A 24,344-nucleotide genomic window follows, 5' to 3' on the forward strand; every position below is an offset into this window, starting at 1 on the left:
CCTTCTCCCCCCACAACCCCGGAGGGGCTGGGGGAGCTTTGCTGCTGCAGCCCCGCTGCTTCTCGCCCCTCCGCGGGCGTCCAGAGCGGAGCCACCGCCGCCCTCCCCGCCAATTCCCGCGCTCGCGGAACTTTACTGCGCGCAGGGCGGAGGGGTGGGGGGAGAGGGAGAGAGGGGGAGAGGGAACCGCTCCGCACCGCGGTCCCCGCCCGCTCCGCGAGGGGCAAGAACCGTCTTTTTTTGACGCAGGAGAAATGGCAAATTTTAAGTACGTCATTAATATGGCGCCAAAAGGGTGTTTTTTTTTTTTTTTTTTAAGTATAAGCTTTTTTTTATTTATTTTTTTTAAGGTTGCAGCAGCGGCCCCGTGTACGCCTGTGCACAGCACGGCGAGGGGGGGCCGGGAGGGGGGGGGGGGGAGAGAGAGGAGGGAAAAGAGTGTGTGTGAGTGTGTGTCTGCTTCTTGTGTGTGTCTCTTGTGTGCAGGCTGCGAGCTCCGAGCTCCGGGCTGGGGCTTAGGGCTCCGGGCAGCTCCATGGGGGGGTCCCGGTGGCCGGCGGGGTGGGGGTAAAGAGCGAAACGGGGCGGGCGGCGGAGCGGTCCGGGATGGGACCGACCGACGCTGCCGGCACCTGGCCCTGGGGAAGCAAAAAAACCCACCACGCAAAGAGGGAAAGAAATTGAAGATTTGGGGCGGCGGTGGTAAAGAGGGTGGGGGGGTGGGTGGGGGGGGGGTGGTGGAAGCGCAGCCACCATTATCCGTCCCCGCTCCGAAAGTCGCTTCCCCGCCTCCCTGCCGGAGCCGGAGCCCGAGCAGGCGGCGGGGCGAGGAGAGGCTGAGGAAGTGCGGGGTGGAAAAAAAAGAAAGAGAAACAGGCGGGCAGGGCTCGCCCGGCCGCCTCGGAGCGGCCATCTCGGCTGGGAACGGGGCCGCATCCATGGAGTTACCGGGCGGGAGCTCCTGAAGAAGGGCCCGGCCGGTTCGGCCCCGGCAATGACACCGGATTGAGGCGGTGAGGGGGCTCTCCCGGCGGCCGGGGACTGCGGGAGCATCCCCCGCCCCCCCCCCCCCCCTCCCGCCTCCCCCCTCCCCGCCCGTAACCCGAGAGACAGCCTCAACTCTTGGAGGACACTCTCCTGGCAAAGGTAAAAGGCTCGGCGGGCGGGAACGGGCTTATTTTGCAGCGGATGGTTATTTTGCAGCTTCCCCTGCTTTGCTTTTATTTATTTATTTATTTGTCTATTTATTTATTTATTATTTCTTTTTCCCTCTTCCTCTCCCCCCCCCCCCCACCCCCCCCCCCCAATCCCCGGCTGCGAGGCGGGGGATGTGCAGCATTTCCAAGGGGGGGTGGTGTTGGTGGGGGGGTGGATTGCGCATGTTGGTCACTCTTGTTTTAAAGTGTAGGAGGGGAGGCAGCGGGGGATGTAAACAAGAACTTTTAAAAGGCTCGGCTCGCACCTTTACGCTATTTTTTTTTTTTTAATTTTTGGGTGTTTTTTCCCCCAAATTAATGACTGCGGCAGAGGCTGCCCCGCACCCTGCCCGCCGGGAAGAGGGGTGGGGGGGCGCGGAGGGGCCGCGCGCGGCGTTTCCGCGCAGCGTTGCGCGGTACTGGATGGGGGGGTGGGGGGGGGGGGGTGTAGCGCGGGGTGTCCGTGTTTCCTTGCCTGGGGCTGGCGGAGCGGAGGGCCCGCGGGTGCGGAGCGGGATGGCGGTGCCCGGGGGCGTGGCGGCTGCCGGCTCCCGCCTGCCTTCCCCTCCCCATCACCCCCCCGCCCCGGCCACCGCGCCTCGGGGCTTTCCCCCCGAACACCCAACCCCCCCCCCACCCTCCCTTGTATCATCCAGGGACAAAAACATCCCCTCATCTGCCTGCCTTGGGTGTGTGTGTGGCCCTACCGGGGGTCCCACAGTGCGGCCACCCCGTCCCCCCCCCTCCCAAGCCGGCCACCTGCCCCCCTCCGCGGGGCTCCTGCCCGCTTCCCGCCGGGATGAGCCGCCCCCGCCGCCGGTCTTGCCCCTTCCCCAGCTTCGCTGCTGGGATGCGGAGCTGGGAGAGCCTCACCTGCCGCCCCCCCCTTTTCCTTTCCCCCCCTCCCCCCTCCTCATTCCGATCCGGGGGTGGAGGCAGCGAGCTGGAAGTTGGGAAGCTCTGCAAAGGCGGGGGGTGTGTGTGTGTGATATGATGCTGAATTGTCAACCTCGGGTAAAATCGCGGGGAAAAAAAAAAAAAAAAAAAAAAAAAGCCGTCAACATTATTATCTCCATACCTGAACATCCTGAGTGCTTTTTGAGTGGGAAGGCATTTTTGATGGCATTTTAAAGAAATAATAATGCTAATAAAAATACCCGGCTCCTTCTCGCAGCACCCACAGTGAAAATTGTTTATTTACGGCTGTGTCCCTCCTACTGCTGGGACATTTCTAAGAGAGGATTTTGCTAGGGGAAAGAAAAAAATAAAAATCAATGATCTCAGCCTTTCTCCCAGGGGTGAGGAACAGGGCTCTTAGGAATGGTGTTTGACCTTTAAGCATTTATTGGCTACTGAGGTTAAAATAAGCTTGAGATAGAAGTAAAAATAGCTTGCAGAAAGGTTAAATCAAAGGCTACATTTGTTTTTTCTAGGAAAATTGAGGTTGATGTCCGAAAATGAAGGCTTGGGGCAAAGGATGGGGAGGGTCCACGTTAGATCTGTGAGCAGAGAGATGCAATTCATCTGAAGTGTTGGTGGCTACTGGTGGTGGTTGACACCGAGTTCTGAAAGTTGGTGGACAAGTGGTCCCCAAAGTGAGGTATTTTAGACAAGGTTTGGTCTTTGCCTTTCCCTGGATGCTTGGAACCAGGATTGGAGTGCAGAGCTCCTGTTGAATTTCTTTCGAGTTGTGATGCTCATGAGACCTGCAGGATTGGGGCAGCTGCCGGTGTCCCCTGTGTCCCCTCCCTGCCTGCTCCCTCTTGTGTGAAGGCAGAGATGTCCCCCAGTGCCCGCAGTAACCTTGCTGATTACCTGTCTGGGCTTGCTAAAGGAAACAAAAAAAAAAAAAAAAAAAAAAAAAAAAAAAAAAAAGAAAAAAGAAAAGCTAATTAGAAGGTAACGAGTCATAAGAGGCAAGCAAAGTTATAAACGTGAGTAGTAAAGAAAAAAAAATAGAAAAAAAAAAGCCCTTCTAGATGTGGAACAAGGCAAAGCACAGGAAGTAAACGAGGGCTTGTTTTGTTTTAAATGTAAATGAGATGAAATTTTGCCCCAGGGAGCCAAGACAGCCAGCAGAGTTGTTATGGAGGAGAGAAGGAATGGCTTTTCACCTGGGCAGCTGGGTTCTTGCTGGAGACTTTTTGGAGCTGGGAGGCAAGCCCTGCCTGGCAGGGACAGACTGCCAGTTTCCCCCCCAAAAAGAGTATTTCTGGGTATCAGAAATTGGCTTTCTGGCTTCCCACTTTTGAGGGCTCCCAGGGAGGTTAAGAAAAGAGCAGCTCGGCTTCCCCTGAGATGGTGATGAGGGCTGAGCACCAAGATTTGCTGTTGGCCAGGAGCATCCTTAGGTCGGGGAGATTGTTCTTCTGTTATTGTGAAATTGGGGCTGTGCCTGCGTCGGGGAATGCTGCTGCTCCTAGCTTGGCTCCAAAATTGTTCATGAGAAAAGGCAGCCTTGACGATGACAACCACGGGATAAAAAGCTGGGACCTTCCAGCTCTCCACCCTTTTTCATTACGCTTTCTAACAACCTGCTGGTGTTCCTAGACAGAGGGAAGAAATAGTTAATGCCTTGACTAGTAAAACTATAAAATTAAGGAGCAGCCCATCCATCCCAGCTCATCCTCAAGGTGATGGGACATCCGGGGTGGGAGTAGGGGTCCATTGGAGCAGGGGACCCCCACTCCCACCCACACCCTCCTGTCCCATCGCTTATGTCCGGAGTGTTGTGGATGCCACTGGGGGCACTCGTTTCTATTTGTGTTCCTATTTCTGGGCTGGAAGAGCAAACAGGGAAGTGGTGTGGTTTTTTTGGTTTTTTTTTTTTCGGTTATTTTTTTTTTTCTGCAGTCTCATTGCAGCTCACAAACAGAGCAGAGAATTCAGCCGGTGTTTGCTCAAACTGGCACAGGCTCAGAGGTGATGGCACAGGGGACACCGTGCTTGGCACATCCCTCAACGTGCGGGTGAGCGCTGGGAAGAGGTGATGACCCCAAATTATTATTAATTTTTTTTTTTTTTTTTTTTTCCTCCACTGGAACTTCTGCAGGTTTCTGTGCCTGTCTTCTGTGAACACAGGCATGTATGATTTTCTCCTAGTTTGCTTGCTCTGGTCTTGTGCAAACAGCTCTTGCTCATGGTGCTGTGATGCCACCAGGAGCTCCAAATCCCGCGTGGACGTGATGGTTGCAGGGAGCTGGGAAAAAGTCAGAGGATTCCCCAGAGCCTGAGGATCCTGGAGGGGTTTGCAGCGGGTGAGGTGTTGGTCAGCAGCAGGTGTTTGTTGGCTGGAAAGCTGGCTGAGGCATTTTGTTGTAGTGTGGATGGAAGCATGGGAGGAGTGTCCAGGTGGGAGAGGAGCTCAGGATTTGGGGATATGCATCTCTGGGGGTGCTGAAGAGTACTGCTGGCCTTCTTTCTCCCAGGTTACATGTGCTGGGCAAACTGCATCTCCAAAAGCTCCTCTTCAGCCATCCCCTGCTGTGAGGCAGGACCAGGCAGCCTGAGGGCATCATCTCAGATTTTACCACCAATCCTCTGGCTAATTTTTCGAAGGCCCTGGTGATTTACATTTGTTTAGGTCGATGGAGGGCCATCATCTTCCTTGGTTTAGTATTTATCCCCCTTTCTCAGCTTGAACAAAGGCAATGCCTAACGTGTTAGTTTTGGGGTTTCCAGACGGGCTGTGCCTGTGAATTTGAGTTGCAGACACTTAAGGGGGATGTTCATTTGTTTATAAAAGAAACTCACATCTGTTTCTGTTTGAATTTTTTTTGTTGTTTTTAAGCAAGCTTACATAGAAACCTTTCCCTTGGTTTCTGGCTCTGTAAAAGCTAGATTTTGGGCCAAGTTTGACCTAACAGTGACCTTTTCAAAGGATTACAAATTTTTTTGGTATTTGTTTATGACTCGAATAATGATGCCATGCGGGGAATGGGTCAGTCAAAGGTGAAATTAGCTTCTAATGTAAACAAGGATTAATTTTTGGAGCAGAGACCATATTTTGTGGAGACTTGAAATGGCACTGTAGTATACCAGTGGACTTGCTCCTGAGAGCTTTCTCTTGTCGGGGTCCTAGGGGTGGGAGGGATGTGGATGAGATGCTGGGGAGGTGTCAGAGCCATGGCTGACCGAGCCACCATCGGACTTTACAACCCCGATGAGGAAGTAGCTTAATTACCCTTCCTCTGCAGTAAATTCCTCTCTTAAGTACCATGGGGTTTACTACTGTTTGGCTGCTCAAGGAGTCCCTCAGCAAACACCAACTTCTCAGCAGTGCCCGCAAGTAACCCATTTGCTGAAAAGATTTGGTTGAGCTCTGAACTTTGTTCAGGGAATGCTCTCCTGGATCCTGCCAGACAGTGTCAGAAGGATTTACTGAAGCAGGGACACTTTTACCTGCAACTTGAGCCACTTCTGTGTGTGAATATAAAGCCATACTGTTAGTAGTGAGCATGCAAAAGTGTGTGGTGTAGTACAGGAACAGGGTGCAGGGACCAAAATCAGTCCTGAAGCAGTCCCAGTGTCCTAACATCTGTGCTCTGCATGAATCCTATACCTTCTTCTGTTCCTTGGAAGGAAAGGGATGTCAATGACTTGCTGGAAAGGAAAAGATGGGAATTACCAGCACTATTCCTTTGTTTCAGCTCTGGTGTTGTTTTTCCCCTTTGACTTTGGCGTTTTTGGGCTTTGGGATAGGAACTGCAGGATCAAGCAAAGCATAGCTCCAGTTTTGTGCTCCAAGCCTCTTTGCTGCTTCAGACCAGTAGGAACCAGTTTAAAAAGTTCAGGTAGGATTCCCACTAAAAGTAAATTAACTGTAGCTAGGGCTTGTCTGCAATTTAATTTTCCCCTAAGCAAAATCTAATGGCTACTTGGAGAAAGGCTGGTTAATAACATCTATTTCCCTTTGAATCACAGGGTGCAGAGGGAGAAGTATTGATATTGCCATATTCTCAAGGATTTTTAATCATGTTATGGCAGGGCAATGCCTTACCACAATAACTTCAGAGAGTTAAAATGTTTATGGTGCTCTGTAGTTGTATCCCTTACAACGGCATGATAGAATATGTCAATGATGCTGTAAAATACAAGCCTTGCAAGATTTTTTTATATGCTTATGGACAGCTTTTCCTGTTGTTTGGGGGGAAATAGTGTCCTTTTAGCATGCTGCCATGTCTGTGTGCTGCTAGTACCTGCTGCGACTGAACCACACAAAAATAGTGTTTTCTTATCATCCCCACTTTACCATTTGCAGAAGCAGTGGTGTGCATACCATGGTGACACCTTCAGGATCTTCCAAAATATCCCATAAACTGCTGGGAAGACTTCCACTCGATTAACATTGTTTCCTGGGGGTGCACTTTAGCTCACAGCCTGTGGGATAGTTGTCTGATCCATGGATAACCTTTTCCCTGCCCAAGCCTTGTGTTGTGGACTGCCTTGATCAGCCACCAGCCGTGGGATTAATTACTGGTTGGCTGCTCAAGAGGATGAGTCCCTTAGAGAACGATGTCTTCTTAGTTTGGCTGTGTGACAGGTACAGCAGAAGTCTTCAAAGAAGTCGGTAACTTCTGAGTGGGAAGATGAGTCAGAGGGTAAAACCCCAGGCTCCTTGTACACAGGGGTCCTCTCTGCTCCCTGATTCTTGGACTTCCCCCTGCAGACATAGCAAGAGTAGGTGTAGTTTCCATTCTTCTTTCTGTGCATTTCCAGATTTACAGCCCAGACAGATGGTTCACAGGCTTTGGTCCTCTCTACCAGTTCACCATAGTCCATGATGGAGCATCCTCCGGTGGCAATGGTCTTGCAGCAAAAGAGTTGTTTGCTTGCCCATCCTGCACAGGAAAATTGCCACGCAGGGCTGAGCAATCAGAATGTCCTCAGTGTACCTTCTGCGAGCTGGGAAAGCTGGTGGAGAAACACTGACACCCTTCAAGTTTCATAAAAAGCCCTAAAATGATTGTTTTCTTCCGTTTTTTAAGCCCCTGGGTAGTTGTGGGGGTAGGTGCCAGCTGGTGCCAAGGATAAGACGGTGTGCAGATGCCCAGGATCACAGTGATTTGGTGCTGGGATGAGTTTTCTGGGCATGAAGTGTAATGTTCAATTTCTTTTGTTACAGATGGAAGAAAAACGACGCAAGTACTCGATCAGCAGTGATAACTCAGACACCACTGACAGTAAGACCTTTAATTCAAGGCTTTGAACGAGATAACTAAACGATTCACCTCCAGCAGGGAAAACACTTGAATAATTACTTTGCAAAAAGAGTGGAGGAGACTGCATTTACTGGAGAAGGCTCTGCAGGATGAATTGGGTGCTGGGCTGGGTTTGTCAGGAGGACAGGAACAAGCTGGTACCAATTTAACTGAGGTTTCTCTGAACTGATGAGGCTGAGCAAGGGAGAGCTGCTGGTGGCAGATGCTAATGAAGCAAACACCCTTTGTAGACAAATTGCTCTGTCCCCTGAGATGCAGCCTGAGACCCCTTAGCTTGTGACTGGGAAAGTTCTTGTCCTTGTACAAGCTCAGATCTCAGCTCAGAGCCTTGCTTGAAGTCCTTGTAAGCATGTGTTTGCCAATTGCTTATGTGCATGGGGTAATTTCCTCCTGTTCAGCCACCTAAGGATAGTCACTGTTAAATAGGCCAATCAGTGGTTAAATTTGTTGCCTCTCCACAAAAACATCTTTACATAGTTGAACCTGGAGGTGTCCTGCTTTATATAAACCCAACTATCATCATTATTATACAAAGATATTTAGTATATTATTTATTATTACTAAATATATAGAGATGTTTTTGGTTTTGTTTTAAATTAGAGTAACACTTATGGGTTAGAAATAAAGGTTAGTAGCATCATCATCCTAGGACATTTCAGGCTTTAGCTGCCCTTGCCCTGTGGAGGTGTTTGGGGTGGTGATGGTACTACTCCTCCAGTTAGGATGTTTTTACTGTAAAGGAAGTTTTTACTGGAGGCGGGGTAAAACCAGAGCTGCATTGTTCCCTTCTTGCAAGCTCAAAGAGTGCCATGGGAGAAGGGATAAAGCTCAAGCCAGCAAAACTTGCAAGCCCATGCTTGCTTTTTAACATCTACCTCACTTCATCCTCATTCAGGAGAGTACAGAAGCATGTGCTCCACAATAACCATGTGCAAATTTTGGCTATAAATAGAGCACTTTTCCTCTCCTGCTTATTCCTGGGTTTCACCCACTGCAGACATACCGCAGTGCTGCCTCAGTGTTCTCTCCCCTCCAGGCACTGGTTAATCCCCTATCTGGGCTCTGGAGTTTCCTACTAGTTGCTCTTGGTTTCTTACAGATGTCACAGTAATTTCATCTGGGCTGTGCTGGGAATTTGCTTTCCACACTTCACAGGATCTGGCTGCTGGATATCCCAGAGCGCAAAGAGACTTTGCTAAAAACACCAAAACTCCTGGGCCTTTCCCTTAACAGGATGATGGGGAGATTACAGGGGGTTATGGAAAGGCTGATCTTGCTAGGCTTGGCTGCTGTTCCCACAGCTTTAGCCAAAAAAAATTGTCAGTTTGCACCATCGCAGCCAATGGGAACCTGCTGGTTGGCTGCAGGAGGAGACCCCCATCCTGCTGGAACCCTGGTGGGAGGAGCTGGGGGCTGAGCCATGCCATGCTCACTGAAATAATTTCAGGCTTGCTTCTCGTAAAATCAACCATCTTCATCTCCAAAAGGGGTTTGTTTTGGAAGCTGTGCTCCAAACTTCCCATCTCCTAATCCCCAGATGCTTACGGGGCTGAGCTGGCTTTGCTGCTGTCTGGGGGTGAGGTACCTTTAATTGCAGTGTTAAAGAACATGGGTCTTATCTCTCTTGGGCTTGGATATTTCTGCTGCAGGTGATCTGTCAAAGCTGTTGACAAATGTTCTCCTGTAGGATAATTGTAAACAAAGTGACCACCTTCTTTTTTTTTTTTTTTTATGCCTCTGCTGGGAAAGGATGCTGGTGGCATGTTCTCTAAACCTCCCTGGTTGTAGCTCCACTTTGTAGCTGGAGCAGAATGAGCAAGGTGGAAATTATGGGCTCCATATCTTGGTAGAAGCTGTGGATCTGCTGCTGTAGGGCTTTGAGGAGCTTGCCAAGTTAAGCAGCATTTTGTGGGACTTCTGCTCACACAGTCCTGTTCTAGCTTAAAATGATGAAAAAAAGTTTTTTATGTTGAGTACAACTTAATGATATCAAGCCTAACACTGCAGGGGACTAAATTTACTGTGCTGGTGGAGGGAGGGGTGTTTCCCACCATGCTGGTACCACACCTGGTTCAGCCCTGCTCAGCTTCCAGCCTGGAGCCCCTCCTGAAGTTCTTGCTTGCCACTTCTCCATCATTTTTGGCATTTGCTTCTGTGCATGGGTTGTTTTTTCCTATCCAGCCATCCAAGGATGGAAATAATGCCACATCAAGGTATCATCACCTCAGTGGTGACACAAAGCATTGGTTGAAGCTCTAGAATGATCAGTGGGGCTGGTGATGAAGTTATGGACAAGGTCTTGTCACTTTTCCAGCTAACCTGTCTCTGTTGCCTCACTGCAGGTCACACCACGTCTGCTTCCAGATGCTCCAAAATTCCAAATACCAAATCCACCTGGTCACGGCAGAAGGAGAAGAAGCCCTCTGAGGTATGTGAGGTTTAGGCTTTAGCCAAAGGGGATTCCCCCCCTCCCTGGGGCCATACTTGCCCAGATGTGGTGGCAACCAGGGGGTGCCAGGACAGGGCATCCTCCAAGAAGGCAGAGCCCACACTGCAGAGCCACAGCTCCCACGGTGGTGCCCACCTCTGCTTTGTGCTCAGCTCTGATGGGAGGGAGCTGGTAGAGGTAGCTGGTACTTGGTGGGCATGTTGGATGAAGGATGAAGGATAGAGGATCTTTGTGCCCACTCCATGGAGACCATGGTCCCCCAGGAGGGATTTCTGGTGATGAAAGTGTGGAGAGGTTGAGTCTGTTGGGACTGGGGGGTCCCACAGTATGGAGATGGCTACATGCTGAGGTTTGAATTCCCTGGCATTAATGGCTCAGGTTATAGCACTGGTGGCAGGGGAGGGTGCTTGGGTGGTGTGAAGGCTCCTCCCCATGAACAAGTAGGAGGTGCAGATTGCTGTGACATGAGGGACATGTCACAGCACAGCTCAGGTGCAGATGATGTTGTGTTGGTTTCTTCGCTGCCGTGGGGCTCAAGGGCATTGAACCAGGGCTGTTGGTGTCTGACCTTGCTGCAGGGTTTTCCCTCACTCCTCCCTCCAGCCCTGCCCACCCTGGGGTCAGCACCCAGGTCACTCCAGGCAGCTCTGGGGTGCAGGATCTGCCTTCCCTGAGGAGCATGGTGGAAGGGACACTGCTGTGCCCTGTTTCTCCTTGCGTGCCTTGGCTTCTTTTCCACGAGACATGGAAACTATACCAGGCATGAGCTGCTGTTGTAGCAACCTCCCTGTTTAGCAGTGGTCAGTTTCCCTTGAAGAGCAGTCTGAGCAAAGCCAGAGGGACATTGTTCTCACATTCCCTTTCCTGTGGACCAGGAATCTGGAGTCAAACACGAGCTAAGTTTAGAAGCAGGTGAAGCTGCCACGGCAGGCTGGAAATTCTTTCCCAAGCCTTCTGCTTCTCCCTGTGTCTGTGCCCCCTGGTAACATCCTCCCTTTGCATCAAGCTGAGTAGAGATTTTTAGGTTTTCCTGTGGTCACCACCTGCATTGCAGCCATGCTTGCCTCCTGTCACTGTGACATATTTGTGTCAATGCATCTAATGTGTTGGCAGGGGACAGGGACTTAAAAAACTTCTGAGTTGGCTTGTGCCTTGGGTGAAAAAACAATAGAGAGAGGTTTAAAAGATGTTATTACCAGCTAAGGTAATTGGAAACACTCCCAAGAGCAAAGAACCTGGAATGCAGATGTCCCTGGCTGCTGAGGAGGCTGGGCATTAGGGTGGGAAATGTAATTTTTTGATTATAGAGGTGTCTCTTGAAATGGGTGAGGGGATGGAGGGATTCTGGGAGCTGAATCCCATGTTGGAACAGCAAAGTGCTGAGGGCATCTCTTCCTCCTGGGGCACAGTTACCCCCCCTGAAATAACTGCCCAGGCTGGCTGTGTCGGTGCCTTCTGGAGTCCTGTGGAGATCTGATTAGATGTGCCAGGATGTCACTTGTGCCACATGTAGCATCCTGCTGCTGCCCAGTAAAGCCCAGTAAAGTTCTCCTCCAGAAGAGCCTACATCAGGGCTTCTCTTTCCACATTGCTGGTACAGACACCGTTTTGTCTTTATTCTGAATTAGCTTGATATTAAATGAAAGCTCCAGCTAGGAGTTCCCCTGGTTGATAATGAAATTGCTGGATATAATCCTGAGCTGAGACCACAAGTGAAAATTCATCTGTGCTTTATGAAGGATGTTGAGACAACAGCTGGAGTGAAAACTGGATCTTAGTCCATGGCATCTGGGGAAGATGTCAGATGTGGGACCAGCACAGACCAGGCTCATCCCTCTGCTTCATGCTTATGCCCAGAGGATGGTTCTCAGGGAAATGTTGCTCTGGAACAAATAAAGTGGAGCAAAAGGTTAAGAGCGCCCAGCTTAGCAATAGTTGGGACAGAAAGTGAACCCTGGTGCCTTATCTGAACTGAAACTCCAGGGGAATTTGGGGAGGCAGTGGGTAATTGCTGAAGTTGGAGTTTGGCCAGGATGCTCAGGATGACAAACCATCCTGGGGGCAGATGGGACCAGGCCAGATCTCAGCTTTACTTCCCTTGCTCTGTAGCTCCCCGTGGCTGCTGGCATCCAGGTCTGCTTGAATCCAGCTCCAGGTGGGGTAAGGACAGCATGGACTGTGCCTGGGCTTGACATCAGATTGACCTGTGCAGCAGGTCCAGGTATAGTGATGATTTGGAAGTTGCTCCAGTGAGGACTGATTGTTGAATTTCCTTCACAACATCATCTTCCAAACTTTTCCATGAGTGGCCCAGCTCTGTGAACCCATCTGGTCCGTGGTCAGGATCACCATTTGGCACATCCTGGAGGATTTTTTCACAGGAACCCTGGATGATTTTAGGCACAGACTGGGATGGGCGTCATTGTGGTCCTGCTGGAGCAAGAAGTGTAGAACAAGTGTTACCATTCTCAGATCTATTTCACTGAATTACCTCTATTTTCCTGTCCCATTGAGGACGGAAAGCATGGGGGGGTAACTGGGGAAGTGTGATGAATGTATTATCAGATGTTGGACCTCTCTGGGCAAGGTGTGGAGAGTCCAGGCAGGTCCTGAGGGATGGTGGTGCTGGAGGATAGGGGAGTAGGGGTTGTGTGTCTGGGGGGTTTGTGTGCTGGGGGGAACCTGCTCTTAAATTTGTGTTGTTGCTGCCGTCTGTGTTCCCCCTGACAGCCCAAGCAGGAGAGAAAAAAACCCTCCAAAGTATTCATATTCCCGTAGTTATTAGCCAGGTCAGGGGGTGATGTTTATTATGAAAGACTCTGTGAGAAGGGATTAACTATACACATTAAAAACCACCCAATACAAGGCATCTGGAAAAACAAGCTTCTTAACATGGAAAAGTACTGAGCTGTTTGTAAACATCCGCCACGGGGGCCATTGCCAGGGAGGGTGATTATATTTATCTGGGCCTGTCACAGGGCTCTGCCCGGGCTCTTGCCTGATGGGTCCCAGGCACCAGACCTCTGTTTCAGCTGTTTTCCTCACAGAGGGGACATTTGTCCTCCCTTTCCCCACACCTGAGCAGCAGAAACCTCAGGGCAGAGCCCCGGTGTGATGCCAGCAGTGGGCATGGCAGAGGGTGTTCACAGACAGCTGCCAACAGCTGGATCTGCAGTGACAGTGCTCTACCCATCTGGTCATTTTAATTAATCTTGTTAGAGCTTGTTTGTCACCCAGCCTGGCCTCCAACAGAGTGTGGTGGCCCACCAGGAGCCCTGTGAGGAGATGCTGGTGATGCTCCCAGCTCCAGGGGCTGGAGGGAAGGGGATGCTTGCTGAGGTCCTCCTGGCCTTGGATGCTGAATCTGCAGCAGGGAACATGACTTGCCTGAATTTGGGATTGTTGCAGCTTTTAGTGGCTCCTCAATGTTATCCTGCCCCCAGCTACAGCACTGCTGGGGATGTGAGCCAGGCAGTTTGATGGCAGTCATCAAGGCCTCGCTCCTGTTCCTGACAGGGAACAGTTGTCAGTGTCTGAGGAGAGGATATAAGAACAAGGCAAGTGTGTAATGATGGTCACTGGCTCCATCTGTCACCTCCCAGCCACCCATGGCCTGGGGACTCCCTGGGATGCTGCGTTTGAGGCTTTGCCTGCTGGGTTGGTCATCAGCTCAACTGTTTTATCCTGGGGGGAGGTGGTAAATAAACCTGATTTTTTGTGCAGCCCCTCCAACCACCCCTTTTCAAAGCTGGAGAGCCCTGTGCAGCCCCTTTATCTCCTCTGTGGGTGGTGGTCATCTCGTTGGACATCCTCATCACCCTTCTCCTTCAGTCCAGACCCTCTGGAAACCAGGGGCCCACAGCTGCAGACAGGTTGGAAGATGAAGGGGAAACCACAAATTTATACAATTTACATTACTTTCTGCTTGCCTCATTTAGGTTTTACTTCCGTGTTTTGAAAGATGCTTTTTTTTTTTTTTAATATCTCTTTATGAGGATTTAACCCTTCTGAATAAACATCATGGTTTCCCTTCTAAAAATGCAGTAGGTCTTGGATTTTTTTTCCCTGCAATAGAGATAGAATGGCCTTGTGCAGTGTGATTTTAGTCCCTGGGCTCTCCATACTTGTAGAAGTGGTTTTATGAGTATGGCCAAGCAAGACTGGACATGCTTTTACTGGGCTGGATGAGGAGAAAATCCGTCTCTGTTGAAAGGTTTGACTGCAGTGGCTTTGTCACTTTTCCCAAGCTGGCATGGGGATAACAGATTAATACCATTGTCTTCTGAATGCTGAGAAGGGCCAGACAAAAATGCTTCTTGTTCCTATTTTAAATTCTGTTGTTCATTGACTCTTTAACATTCAGCATTTCGAGAGGAAACGAGACTAGATGACGAGATAGCAGGCTGGCTCCCAAATGAACATGGGAGTAAGTATTTTTTTTCCCCACAGGCAGATGATACTGCTGCTTACAAACACACACCAAGCATCACCACATTCTGCAGTCTTTCTACCCAGTATCTCCTCCTGTCTCGTTTCAGAGAGGGCTGAAAAACCTCAGTTTTACTGCAGGGAAATAGTTGTGTTTGTTTTCAGGGGAGGTTGGAGGGGAGTGGGTCAGGGCAGGGGAGGGCTGCACCCACTGAAGTGCCTGCTCAAGCTGATATGAAGACAGTTTGTACAACCAAAAACTATTCCCAGGGCTCCCATTGTTCCCGTTGTTTTCTCTTTCTCGAAAAAATCCTTGTGACTCATGAGCTACAGCAAACAATTTAATGCTGGAGAGAGTGAAAGGCTAATGGTGCTGGCTGGAAATGAGGAGGGAGCCCTGCAAAGGAGGCAGCTGGAGAGTCCCACCCCATGTCCTGATGTGGATGGAGCAAGGGGGTTGTGGCCAGAGGGTGCACAGGACACGTCAGTCAGCATTGGAATTTGGGGAGGAAAAAAGAATTTTGAGCCAGAACATGTTGCCTGGCTGAAACATGTTGACCATGAGGAATGGTGTCCTCAGGAGTATTTTTATTAAGCCTTACACTTCATCCATCCTCTAATATCCACAGGCACCTGCATTTGGTGTGCTGTAGCCTGTAGCTCTGTGGGTGCGTACCATGGGACATGGTGACAATGTGAGCTGGGGTTTCTCCATGTGTATTTCTCCTGTTTGGACTCTGGGGCTGCATGAACACCCCTCTCCCCCCCCTTTCCTGCTCCCTTGCTTGGAAGTACAAAGGCAAAATGTCACACAATTTTGTGATTTCATGTTATTTTTTCCCTGTCTTCAAAACTGATGGTTGTGAGGGGCCAGGCTTGGGGCATGGGAGGGGGATGTGTCTCCAAGCATGGCAGGAGCCTGCCCCAGGTTCTCAAGTGAGGAGAGGTAATAAAGTGAAAGCCTGGGTGGGGCTTTCCCTGTTGTCAGCAGATCGATAGGCAATAAACTGGATCCTACTGCCAGGCTGGAAGGGGAGGACTGAGCCAGGGCAGGGTTTGGGGGGGAGCAGGGCAGTGGAGCCTCGGAGGCAATTTGTCAGCTCCTGTGGACGGGGAGAAACAGTAAACACTCTTATTGAGGGAAAATTGCTTGTTTTCTGGTACCCAACTTTCTCTTCACCGCCAGGTCCTCGGTTCATCAGTGCCCAATTTATCCTTTATTTGGTTTTCATAAATAATTCAGAAGAGTTTGAGTAGAATAATTGAGTCTTTTCCCAACCCTAATCCCAGACAATTCAAAACAAAACGACATTTAGATTACAATTTGAGCGTATTAGCTGTTGGGAGATTTCCAGACAACTGATCTGCTTTCCTTTACAATTTTGGTGCCGTTCTATCATTTCTGAAGTGTTCTGCTTTGATAGTTCATAATTTGAGCATTTCCGGTTCTCCGTGAAAAGACAAGAGGCAGGGCTGTGATAAAGTGTGTGCGGGATGCTGTTGGATGGGTGAGCTTATCTGTTTTCCAAGAAGAACTAAATAAATGAAGTACTGAGATTGCAAATCTAGCCTGCAGTGTGCCTTATCATCTTCAGGGAGATAGATACTATCGTGCTTATTTGGCTGAAAATTAAAATTGAAGCTTCTATGTTGATGGGAGCTGAAAAGCCTGAAGGGATGAATTTGGGGAAGACTTAATGCTGGAGAACACAAGCTTGGGAGCCACACCGTGCAGAGGGGAGAAATGGCAGTGAGGGCTGATCCTGTTGCTGTGCTCTTCAGTGTGGAGGCTGTGAGGCATGTGGTGGTGCTTGCTGGAGGGTTTTCCATCCCTGGAGGTTGTTGAGAAGCTTTGGTGAGGCTGGTTCTGTGGGACAGCGTGGTGGTGAGCAGCATGGGATGCTCCCAGGACTCCTTGACCTTGCAACTGGTTGAGAGATCTAAAGAAATTACCCATCAGTAGTTATAGATAAAGCAAAATTTGTTAATTTCCTTGGATGGAGATGTTTTATTTCTTGCTTATGGACAGCAGGCCTTGGCAGGGGACCAGGGCTTCCCAGAGGCACTGCTGGCCCCTCCTTCATGTTCTTGGAGGAATTGTGTAGATGGATATGGTGTATATCCCATGGTGTGGAATTGGGTGTCCTTAGGAGGCAATTGAGTTGGTGGTGAGGGAGGTGGATGGCAGGGTCCAGTCTGGGGAGCTTTGAATACCCGTTGGGTTCCCAGTGCCTTTGGAGACCATTCCTACTTGGCTTTGCCCATGAAGCTCAAGAGCAAGCATCTCCAAAGCAGTGGTTTTTATAACACTTTTGCAAATGGAGCAGTGCAGATGTGCTGCTGTGCTCCTGCCCTGGTGCTGTTTGCCAGAGCAGGGAGGTGGCACTGTCCCCCTCTGCTGTCTTTGACCAGACATGGAGGAACATGAGCAGTCTGAGGTCACCTGTCCCTTTTTATGTTTAATTATCATCTATCTTAATTATTTTTCTTTAATTTCTCACACTGCCAGTGTATTAAAAGCTTACTGTGATGTCTGTGACCATGCGTTTGTAGCACATAAAGACTTAAAGGAACCTGATCTTCCTCAAACTGAACCTAATTTTGACTGTAATATGTTGGCTGTTAATTATCTTTGTTGAAGGATGCTCTGAGACTGTGTCTGGCCAACTGAAATCAGGTTTATATGGACAGAGTCAGAAATGTCTCCAGGCAGCTGCGTTGGGAGGAAGGTACCAGTGAAATTCAAAGAGGTCCCACCATAGAAAAGGTTGTTTATGTGTTGTATTTACCTCTAATTGGGTTAGCAGTTGAGACTCTGAGGATTAAACCAACTGACCTAAATACTGGTCTCAGTGGTCTTAGTTAATGTCTAGCTTCCTGCATCTTAGCCAATTTGGTTTCCCAAAGCATGTTATCTTTGTTATCAAAAGCGTAAAGCCACACTGGATCAGTTCTGGTGGTTCTGACAAAGCAGCCCTCACTCTGGAGGCCACGTTCTGCAGAGATGAAACAGGGAGGGGGACACCTGAGCCCTCCCGGCCCCGCCGCAGGGGACAGAGAAGTAGGAATGAGATGGTGTCCAGGCATGATTGCTGGCACCATCAGTTATCATTTCAGCTAATAGCAGATGGTAGAGAGGAGGCCTCATCCATTCTCGTTTACAATTTATTTTTATGCTGGAAGAGGCAGGGAAATGCAGGGAAAATGCTCTGCAGGGCCAGAGGTGAGGTGGAGAAGGAGCCCAGTCACTGTCCCTGGGGTGGAGGATTTTCACAAGATGAGGAGGCCAGTGGCCATCTCATGAGAGGTTTATTGGGTCAGGAGAAATCTCCCTGGGTTTGGCTGTGGAAGTAGCAGGCACCTAGATGTCCAGTGAGTTGTGTTTTTTCCAGCTCTGGCTGCCTTTGTTGTCCCTTTGGCTCCTGGTGTGCAGGTACTGATACCTGATGGGGTGTGGATCCCTTAAGAGAAAGCAGCCCAACAATTCTTTGACATTATTTTTGGTCCATGTCTTGGCCAAGCTTGCACAATCCATGGCTGGATTTCACATCTGGAGAGGGGGGTTGCAGTCCAGCCTTTGCCAGCCTTTTCACCCTGCTTGTTGTTTTCTTTTCTACTCCAGGTTTTCCGTACGGATCTGATCACGGCCATGAAGATCCCCGACTCCTTCCAGCTGAGCCCTGATGAGTACTACGTCCTGGCTGATCCCTGGAGGCAGGAGTGGGAGAAGGGTGTCCAGGTGCCAGCAAGTGCTGAGGCCATCCCTGAGCCCGTGGTCAGGTAAGCCAGCTGGGTTCTGACCTCCAGGTCTCCACCATGGAGTCCTCTTTGGTGCAAAACAGCTCGGCAAGCATGCAGAGGGATTGCATGGGATCCCTGGGAGATGCCTGGGGACTTCCTGCTGTATCAAAGGGAGGATAAAAAACCAGAAAACCTCTCAGAATGTTAGCTTCTTCCTGACTGGTTTAAGTGTCTCTATCTTGGTTGAATTGATGGTGTTAGAGGTGTGAGAATTGGCCCTTAAGTTCAAAACTTTCCTCTTTACTTCGGGCTCATTGGTAACGTGTCTGGCACGCTGAGGTTCTGGGCTTGGGAAAAAGAGCCCAGCAAACAGGCAAGCATCTCCCCAGGCTTTGTTTATCAGCCTACATGGGTGTCTCATTTTAAAACTATTTTAAAATAGGGAATTGAGTTTTAAAATAGACACTTAAACCAGCTGCTCAGGCAGAAAAGAAACGTGGGGGGTGAGCTGGGGGTGAGCTGATACTCGTTTGCCACGTGCGGGGGATTATCCCAGGGCAAAGCGGTGGAAATGGTGGTGCTGCCAGTGGGGGGGTCAGGAAGGGACCCCAGAGCCTGCAGGATCGGACCCAAAAAACTCAGAGGGTCATAGCCTAGAACTCGTGGGGTTTGCAGATGCTGTCATGGTGTGTGATTCCCATCGTGCATCCTGCTGCAGGGCAGCATCAGTGGGATGCTGGGGCTGCGGGGGGTCCAGGAGGGTTTGGCCGAGGGGCTTGGGGAGGGTACTAAGCCCAGCAGAGGCTCCTCTTGTCCCAGGGCTAGAGCAGCTGCTGCTTCTGCAGCTGCTGACCCTGCTGCTGAAGTAAACTTTTGTGTAGGCTCCCCCTCCTCCTCCCTTCCCCCGGGGTAAAAGGGAGAAGGAAATGGAACTTTAATGAGGCTGAGCACATCAAAAGGGAAGTTGTAAAGGGGGCTGTTGAGTTGATTTAATCCTTGGGAAAAAAAAAACAAAAACAAAAAACAAAAACAAAACAAAAAAACCCCAACCCCAGTGTGTGGAATATCTTTTTTTAGTTGTCTTTGATAGCTAACCGCAGTCTGGCCTCTCAAGGGCTCTGCTCCCCAGCTGAGGGCTTGCCCTGCTTCTATTTCCAGCTGAAAAGTGATAGCTGGGTGCTGGCTGGGCTGCTGGTGCCCATGGACAGCCAGCATGGACCACAGGCTGCCTGTGGGCACTGCTTCTCTGTGTTCTCTCCCCTGAGGTTTTGCCTCCCACGCTCCAGAGGTGTCCCCCTGCTCTTCCCTAAACCCTTGGGTTTGTGAGTCCCCTGTCCTTGTTCCTACACAGGGATGCTCCTGAAGCGATGCCTGGAGCAGGTTGTCCCCCCCCAGGGTTCTCATCTAGCCTGTTCTGCTTTTTCTCAAAATCTTTCCCATTTCTTTGGGCTGCTATCCTGTCTCCTCTGACTCCTCTAGCTAGAACAGATCCATTCATTTGAAGTTTTCATCAAAGGGTGTTGGTTTCTTTTTTTCTTCTGGAGTTGTGAATGTTTTTGTCGCTGCCTTCCAGGCTTCCCCAGCTTTTGTTTGTCACCACAGGGACATACCCCCAGGCTTCAGAGGGGACAGCAGCCACCCCAGTGCAGCCTGGTGCTGTGCACACCTCAAGGCTTAGATCTCACTTCCACCCTCAGATCCTTCTTTGAAGAATTCCCCAGTTCTTAGGGTTCTTTTGCTCATAGTTGATTATTCTCATCTTTGGTGCTATTCCCTAATGCTTGATGAATTCTTTTTGTGATAGTTCCAGCTCTTCATTCATTTGGTTCCTCTGTGCCATTTTGAGTTCAAGCCATGCTCTTCAAAGAGTTTGTGGCTTCCCTTTCATTGGAGTTAAATTCATCAGGTGGAGGAATCCTGGCCCCACAGAGGTCTTGGCCCAGCCCACGGACATTGGGGAGCATCTCCTGATGGGCAGTGTTGAAACCTTGCTATGACAAGATGGGTTGTACCTGTTCCTCTTCTGTCCACCCATGGCTGATGTCCAAGCTTATTTCAAATGCTCCTTACCACATATTATTCTCCATTTGGATTTCTCCAGCCCCCCTGGGTTGTGACATGCCCTGCTCATCCGAGGCTGCTGCAGGATCGTGCTGCCCACCCTCAGCTTTACCTTCCTTGGATGTCTTCCTCCTCTGTCTTGCATCATGTCTCATCTGCCTGAACCACTTCTCTTTGCTGGCAAGACATTGAGTGTGACCTGAAGGGCTTTGTCCTCTGACTGAAGCCTGTTGAGGATGTTTTGTCTTTGGGAGTGTGATGTGAGTGGAATGAAGAGCTGATTTCACAGCAGCATTAATGGTTGCACCTGCTTTGTGGCCATGATGCACATCCCAGGGGGACAAGCAGTGACACTGCCAGATTCTTTTTAATCAAGACATCATCTCTCCACATGCACACCAGAAGGTACAGCAGAGGTAGGGGTGCTGCTCCCGAGCTGTCCACCCTCTGGTAGCATCCCTGCCCTCTCTGTTCTCCTGCTGGGATCATCCAGGAGAGAGATGGAGATGATGGAGCTGGGGATGGAGAGGGCAGCATTGGGGCTGCCAAGGACAGCTGCAGCCCTGCCTGTCTCCTGAGCTTGCAGCTTGTTCTCCTTTGGAGAGGTGTTGAGTATTTTCTCACAGGAGATGACTACATTCCACCTGCCTAGAGCCAGCAGCCTTACAAGGTCTTAACAGCTCCATTTCCCTCCCTAGTTTAATTGCTTTATTTGGCCCCATCTCCACCCTGGGTATTTGGCTGGTCCCACCTCAGCTGCAGCCCTATGGGCTTTTCTCCTTTTCATTCCAGACTTGCTTTTTTGAATGAAAAATGTGACATAAACGCTACAGGATCCCTGTTCCTTTCTCTGCTGAAAAAAGATCCCAGCACTGTTTTTTTTTTCTGTAATTTAGGAATTGTGGAGCCCAGCAGCTGTTGGGCCAGTGTTTTGCTTCATCTCCAAGGTGAGACAGAGCATCCTGCCCTTCCTGCAGCAGGGGATGGATGCCCGTAGCAACCTAGTTCTAATATTGTCATTCCTGACAACCATCTTCAACTGACATTCCTAGAAAGAGGCATTGGGGTGGGGGGAAAAGCCTCAGGGACTGGAGAGAGGACACTGCAGCCCTGGGGCTGGGCCCTGGGCACAGCAGGGAGCAGGTTTTGCAGCGGAAGGTGTGAGAATCACTTCCCAGTCATGGATCTCACCCTCCAAAAGGTGCCTCGACTGCAGCTGCTGCTGCTCTTTTCATCTCCCTCCTGGGCACTTGGAAACCAGCTCTTCTACCTCGAGGTTTTATGCCTCCAAAGCTGAAAATCAGATAATTTTTTTGTATCTTATTTTTTGAAACATTTTCTTTTCCTGGAGTGCTGAAATGTCAAAAGCAGGGAGTGCAGCAGAAGAGCTGTATTTTAAGGAATGTTTTCCCCAGAAAGCAACTGACTCAAAATGCCTCCACTAAGAACTACCTTAAGCTGGAAGGTCCTTTCTGGGTTAGCACAAACTGCAGGGCAGAAGAGGTGGGGAAAGAGGTGCAGCATCTCCTAGCTGGGCCTCCCAGGGGACAGAGAGAACTGCTGGTGAGCACCTGGGGTCTTGGGGTGGTGCAGGCCATGAGCTGCTCCCTCTCCACAATCATTTCTGGCTGAAAGGGGTTTTATGTTGTAGGGTGCTTGAAGGGCTCCAGTGTGGTAAGAAAAGGAGCCTGTGGTAGGATGAGAACAGGGGAATGAGGAGGTGAGGTGAGTTTCTCTCTGCATCCCAGGTTACCCACCTGGGATGTGGGTAGTGTTGATGCTGCACCCATCCCACCCATGTGATAACAACCCACCCCACCTCTTTTAGAGCCTGGAGTTGAAGAATCTCCACCAGCTTTTTTCGAAACTAGAGATGAGCTTTCCAGCCCCTTGGTGAGCTCTGCAGTTATTTCACAAATGGGTAAACTGAGGCACTGAGATTTCTACCATGAGTCAGTGGTACAGCCAGGTGTGAGGTCCCAGGCTGGTGTGGAGGCAGAGTTTGGTGTGGGATCAATGCTGGAGGATCTCAGCACATCTTGAGTTGAAGGATTAATGGGCAGAGTTACCATGACAGTTGTGTAGCATCAGTACTGCTCCTGTTGTAAAGAGGAAGGAGAAGTTTTAGAGAAGCTTTGTCTGCTCAGGGTCTCACCATGATACACCCAGGAGGAAAGTGGACCTGGGTGGTTTGCTGTGGGTGCCCACAGGAGGCTGTGAAGCCCTTTTTGCAGAGCAGGTGTGCAGGGACCTGGCCTGAACTTTGCTGTCTACAGCTGCGTGGAAGGAGGTTGTAGGGAGGTAGGTGTTGGCCTCTTCTCACAAGTAAATAACAATAGAACCAAAGGAAATGGCCAGAAGATTTGACCAGGCTGGATATTAGGAAGAATTTTTTTAGTGAAAGACTGGTCAGGCTCTGGAACAGGCTGCTCAGGGAGGTGGTGGAGTCACCATCCCTGGAGAGTTTGAAAAATCACGTAGATGTGGCACTGCAGGATATGCTCTACGGGGCATGGTGGGTTTTTCTGGGTTGATGGTTGGACTCTATGATCTTAGAGGGCTTTTCCAACTATTACAATTCTGTGATTCTGTGATGGCAATGCTAGTGCTGTGCAGAGCAACCCATTGAATTCCATAAAGCAGCAGCACCTGCATCATCCGTTTCGTGCACCTGCGTGGCTTTCAGTTCCTCTTTTATTTAATGATTTAATGTTCCTGGCACGTAGCTACTTCCCTGGGCTGAGAGGGATGCAGGCAGGATCTTGAAGTGGCTCTTGGATCTCTCATGAAGCCACATTAGGATGTGCTGAAGATTTTGTTCCCTGTGAATGTGCACACAGCGGGAGGACGGGCAGGAAGGCTGCTCCTTGCTGGAAGCCTTCCCAGATATTCTTGGCTCTGCAGATCTCTACTTGCATCGTCGCCGTGGCCCTGGTTCAACAGAAAACAGAAAGCTCTGCGGCAGCAGGAGAGGCAGAACCAAGCTCGGCGAGCACCGGCACGGCGCAAACGCCGTCTGCCACCTCGGCGTGGTGTTGGTGTCACCACCCTCCTCCCCCAGGCCCCCCCTTGCACCCACAGGCAGGTGAAGCAGCTCCTTGGTGCTGGGGGTCTGCCCCGTGTTCATCTCTGCTGTTCTTTAGTGTCCTCCAGCCCCACAAGGAGTTGCCTCAACACCTCCAGAAGGTCCGGCGGTTCTTTGGGAGGGTGCAGAGTTGTTGGCAGGGGTGTTGGTTGCTGTGGTTTTGCATTAACCAGCAGCTTTGGAAAAAAGGAGCAGGAGGAGGGACGTGGAGCAGCTGGGGAAGGATCTGGAGAGTAAGTTTTGTGAGGAGCAGCTGGGGGACCTTGGGGGGTGTTCAGCTTGGAGAAAAGGAGGCTGAGGGGAGACCTTCTTACTCTCTACACCTGCCTGAAAGGGGGTTGATCTCTTCTCCCAGGTGATAGAACAAGAGGAAATGGCCTCAAGTTGTGTCAGGAGAGGTTTAGATTGGAGATTGGGAACAATTCCTTCACAGGAAGGTTTGTCAGGCTGCCCAGGGCAGTGGTGGAGCCACCATCCCTGGAGGAGTTTCAGAGCTGTGCAAATGTGGTGCTGAGGGACATGGTTTAGTGGTGGCCTTGGCAGTGCTGGGTTAACAGTTGGACTTAGTGATCTTAAAGGTCTTTTCCAACCAAAATTAATCCAGGTCTGCTGGTGGGGACCAGTGTTGGGAATGGGTGTGCTGGGGCTGGGAGAGGGATGGACTGGTGCACCAGTGATGGGTGTAGGACCGGGGCACGGCCCCGTCCTTCTGTCCTTCTGCTTCCTTGGCTCATCCCAGCCATGCCTGGACTTCTCCTCTCCTTCCCCCGCGGGCCCGGGCAGCCCTGGATGGAGGCCACGCTGTCTCCTTGTGGCTCCCAGCCCGGGGAGGCCTTTCCGAGGCACTGGATGAACCAGCACACGTTGTTCTCCAGCTGAGGTTGGGCTTCCTCTGCTCCCTGGCTGTTGACTCATCAGCAGCTTCCCCTGGGCTTTGCTGCAGAAGGGGCAGGCAGATTCTGCAGCAGTGTGTGGAGCTGTTGAAGCAGAGCTTTTTTTTTTTTTATTTATTTGTTTTGTTTTAACATGATCTTTCTCTTTTTTTTTTTTCCCTTTTAAAATTTTTTTGCCTTTTTTCCCTTTCCCTCTTTTTTCCATTTTTCTTTTTTCTCCTTTTCCCCTCTTTCCCCCCCTTTTCCTTCTTTTCCTCTTTTTCTTCCTTT

The 24,344-nt window shown here is 50.2% G+C and overlaps 1 protein-coding gene across 3 annotated transcripts in view; it reads left to right on the forward strand.

Moving 5' to 3' along the window:
* Positions 1-244: 244 nt before the first annotated feature.
* Positions 245-24,344, forward strand: part of JADE2 (jade family PHD finger 2) — a 65,287-nt gene continuing 41,187 nt past the window's right edge. Inside the window, exons 1-4 of one of the 3 annotated variants that reach the window (XM_071759060.1) lie at positions 245-268; positions 7,321-7,378; positions 9,760-9,845; positions 17,917-18,074. In XM_071759060.1, coding sequence (XP_071615161.1) covers positions 7,321-7,378; positions 9,760-9,845; positions 17,917-18,074 — 302 coding nt within the window. In that variant the 5' untranslated portion in view covers positions 245-268. Of the gene's footprint in view, positions 269-421; positions 1,147-7,320; positions 7,379-9,759; positions 9,846-17,916; positions 18,075-24,344 lie in introns of those variants that run through there. The other 2 variants (XM_071759061.1, XM_071759059.1) reach the window with 2 other exon arrangements.

This window comes from Heliangelus exortis, chromosome 15, assembly GCF_036169615.1.
Source record: "Heliangelus exortis chromosome 15, bHelExo1.hap1, whole genome shotgun sequence".
Classification (NCBI taxonomy): Eukaryota; Metazoa; Chordata; class Aves; order Apodiformes; family Trochilidae; genus Heliangelus; species Heliangelus exortis.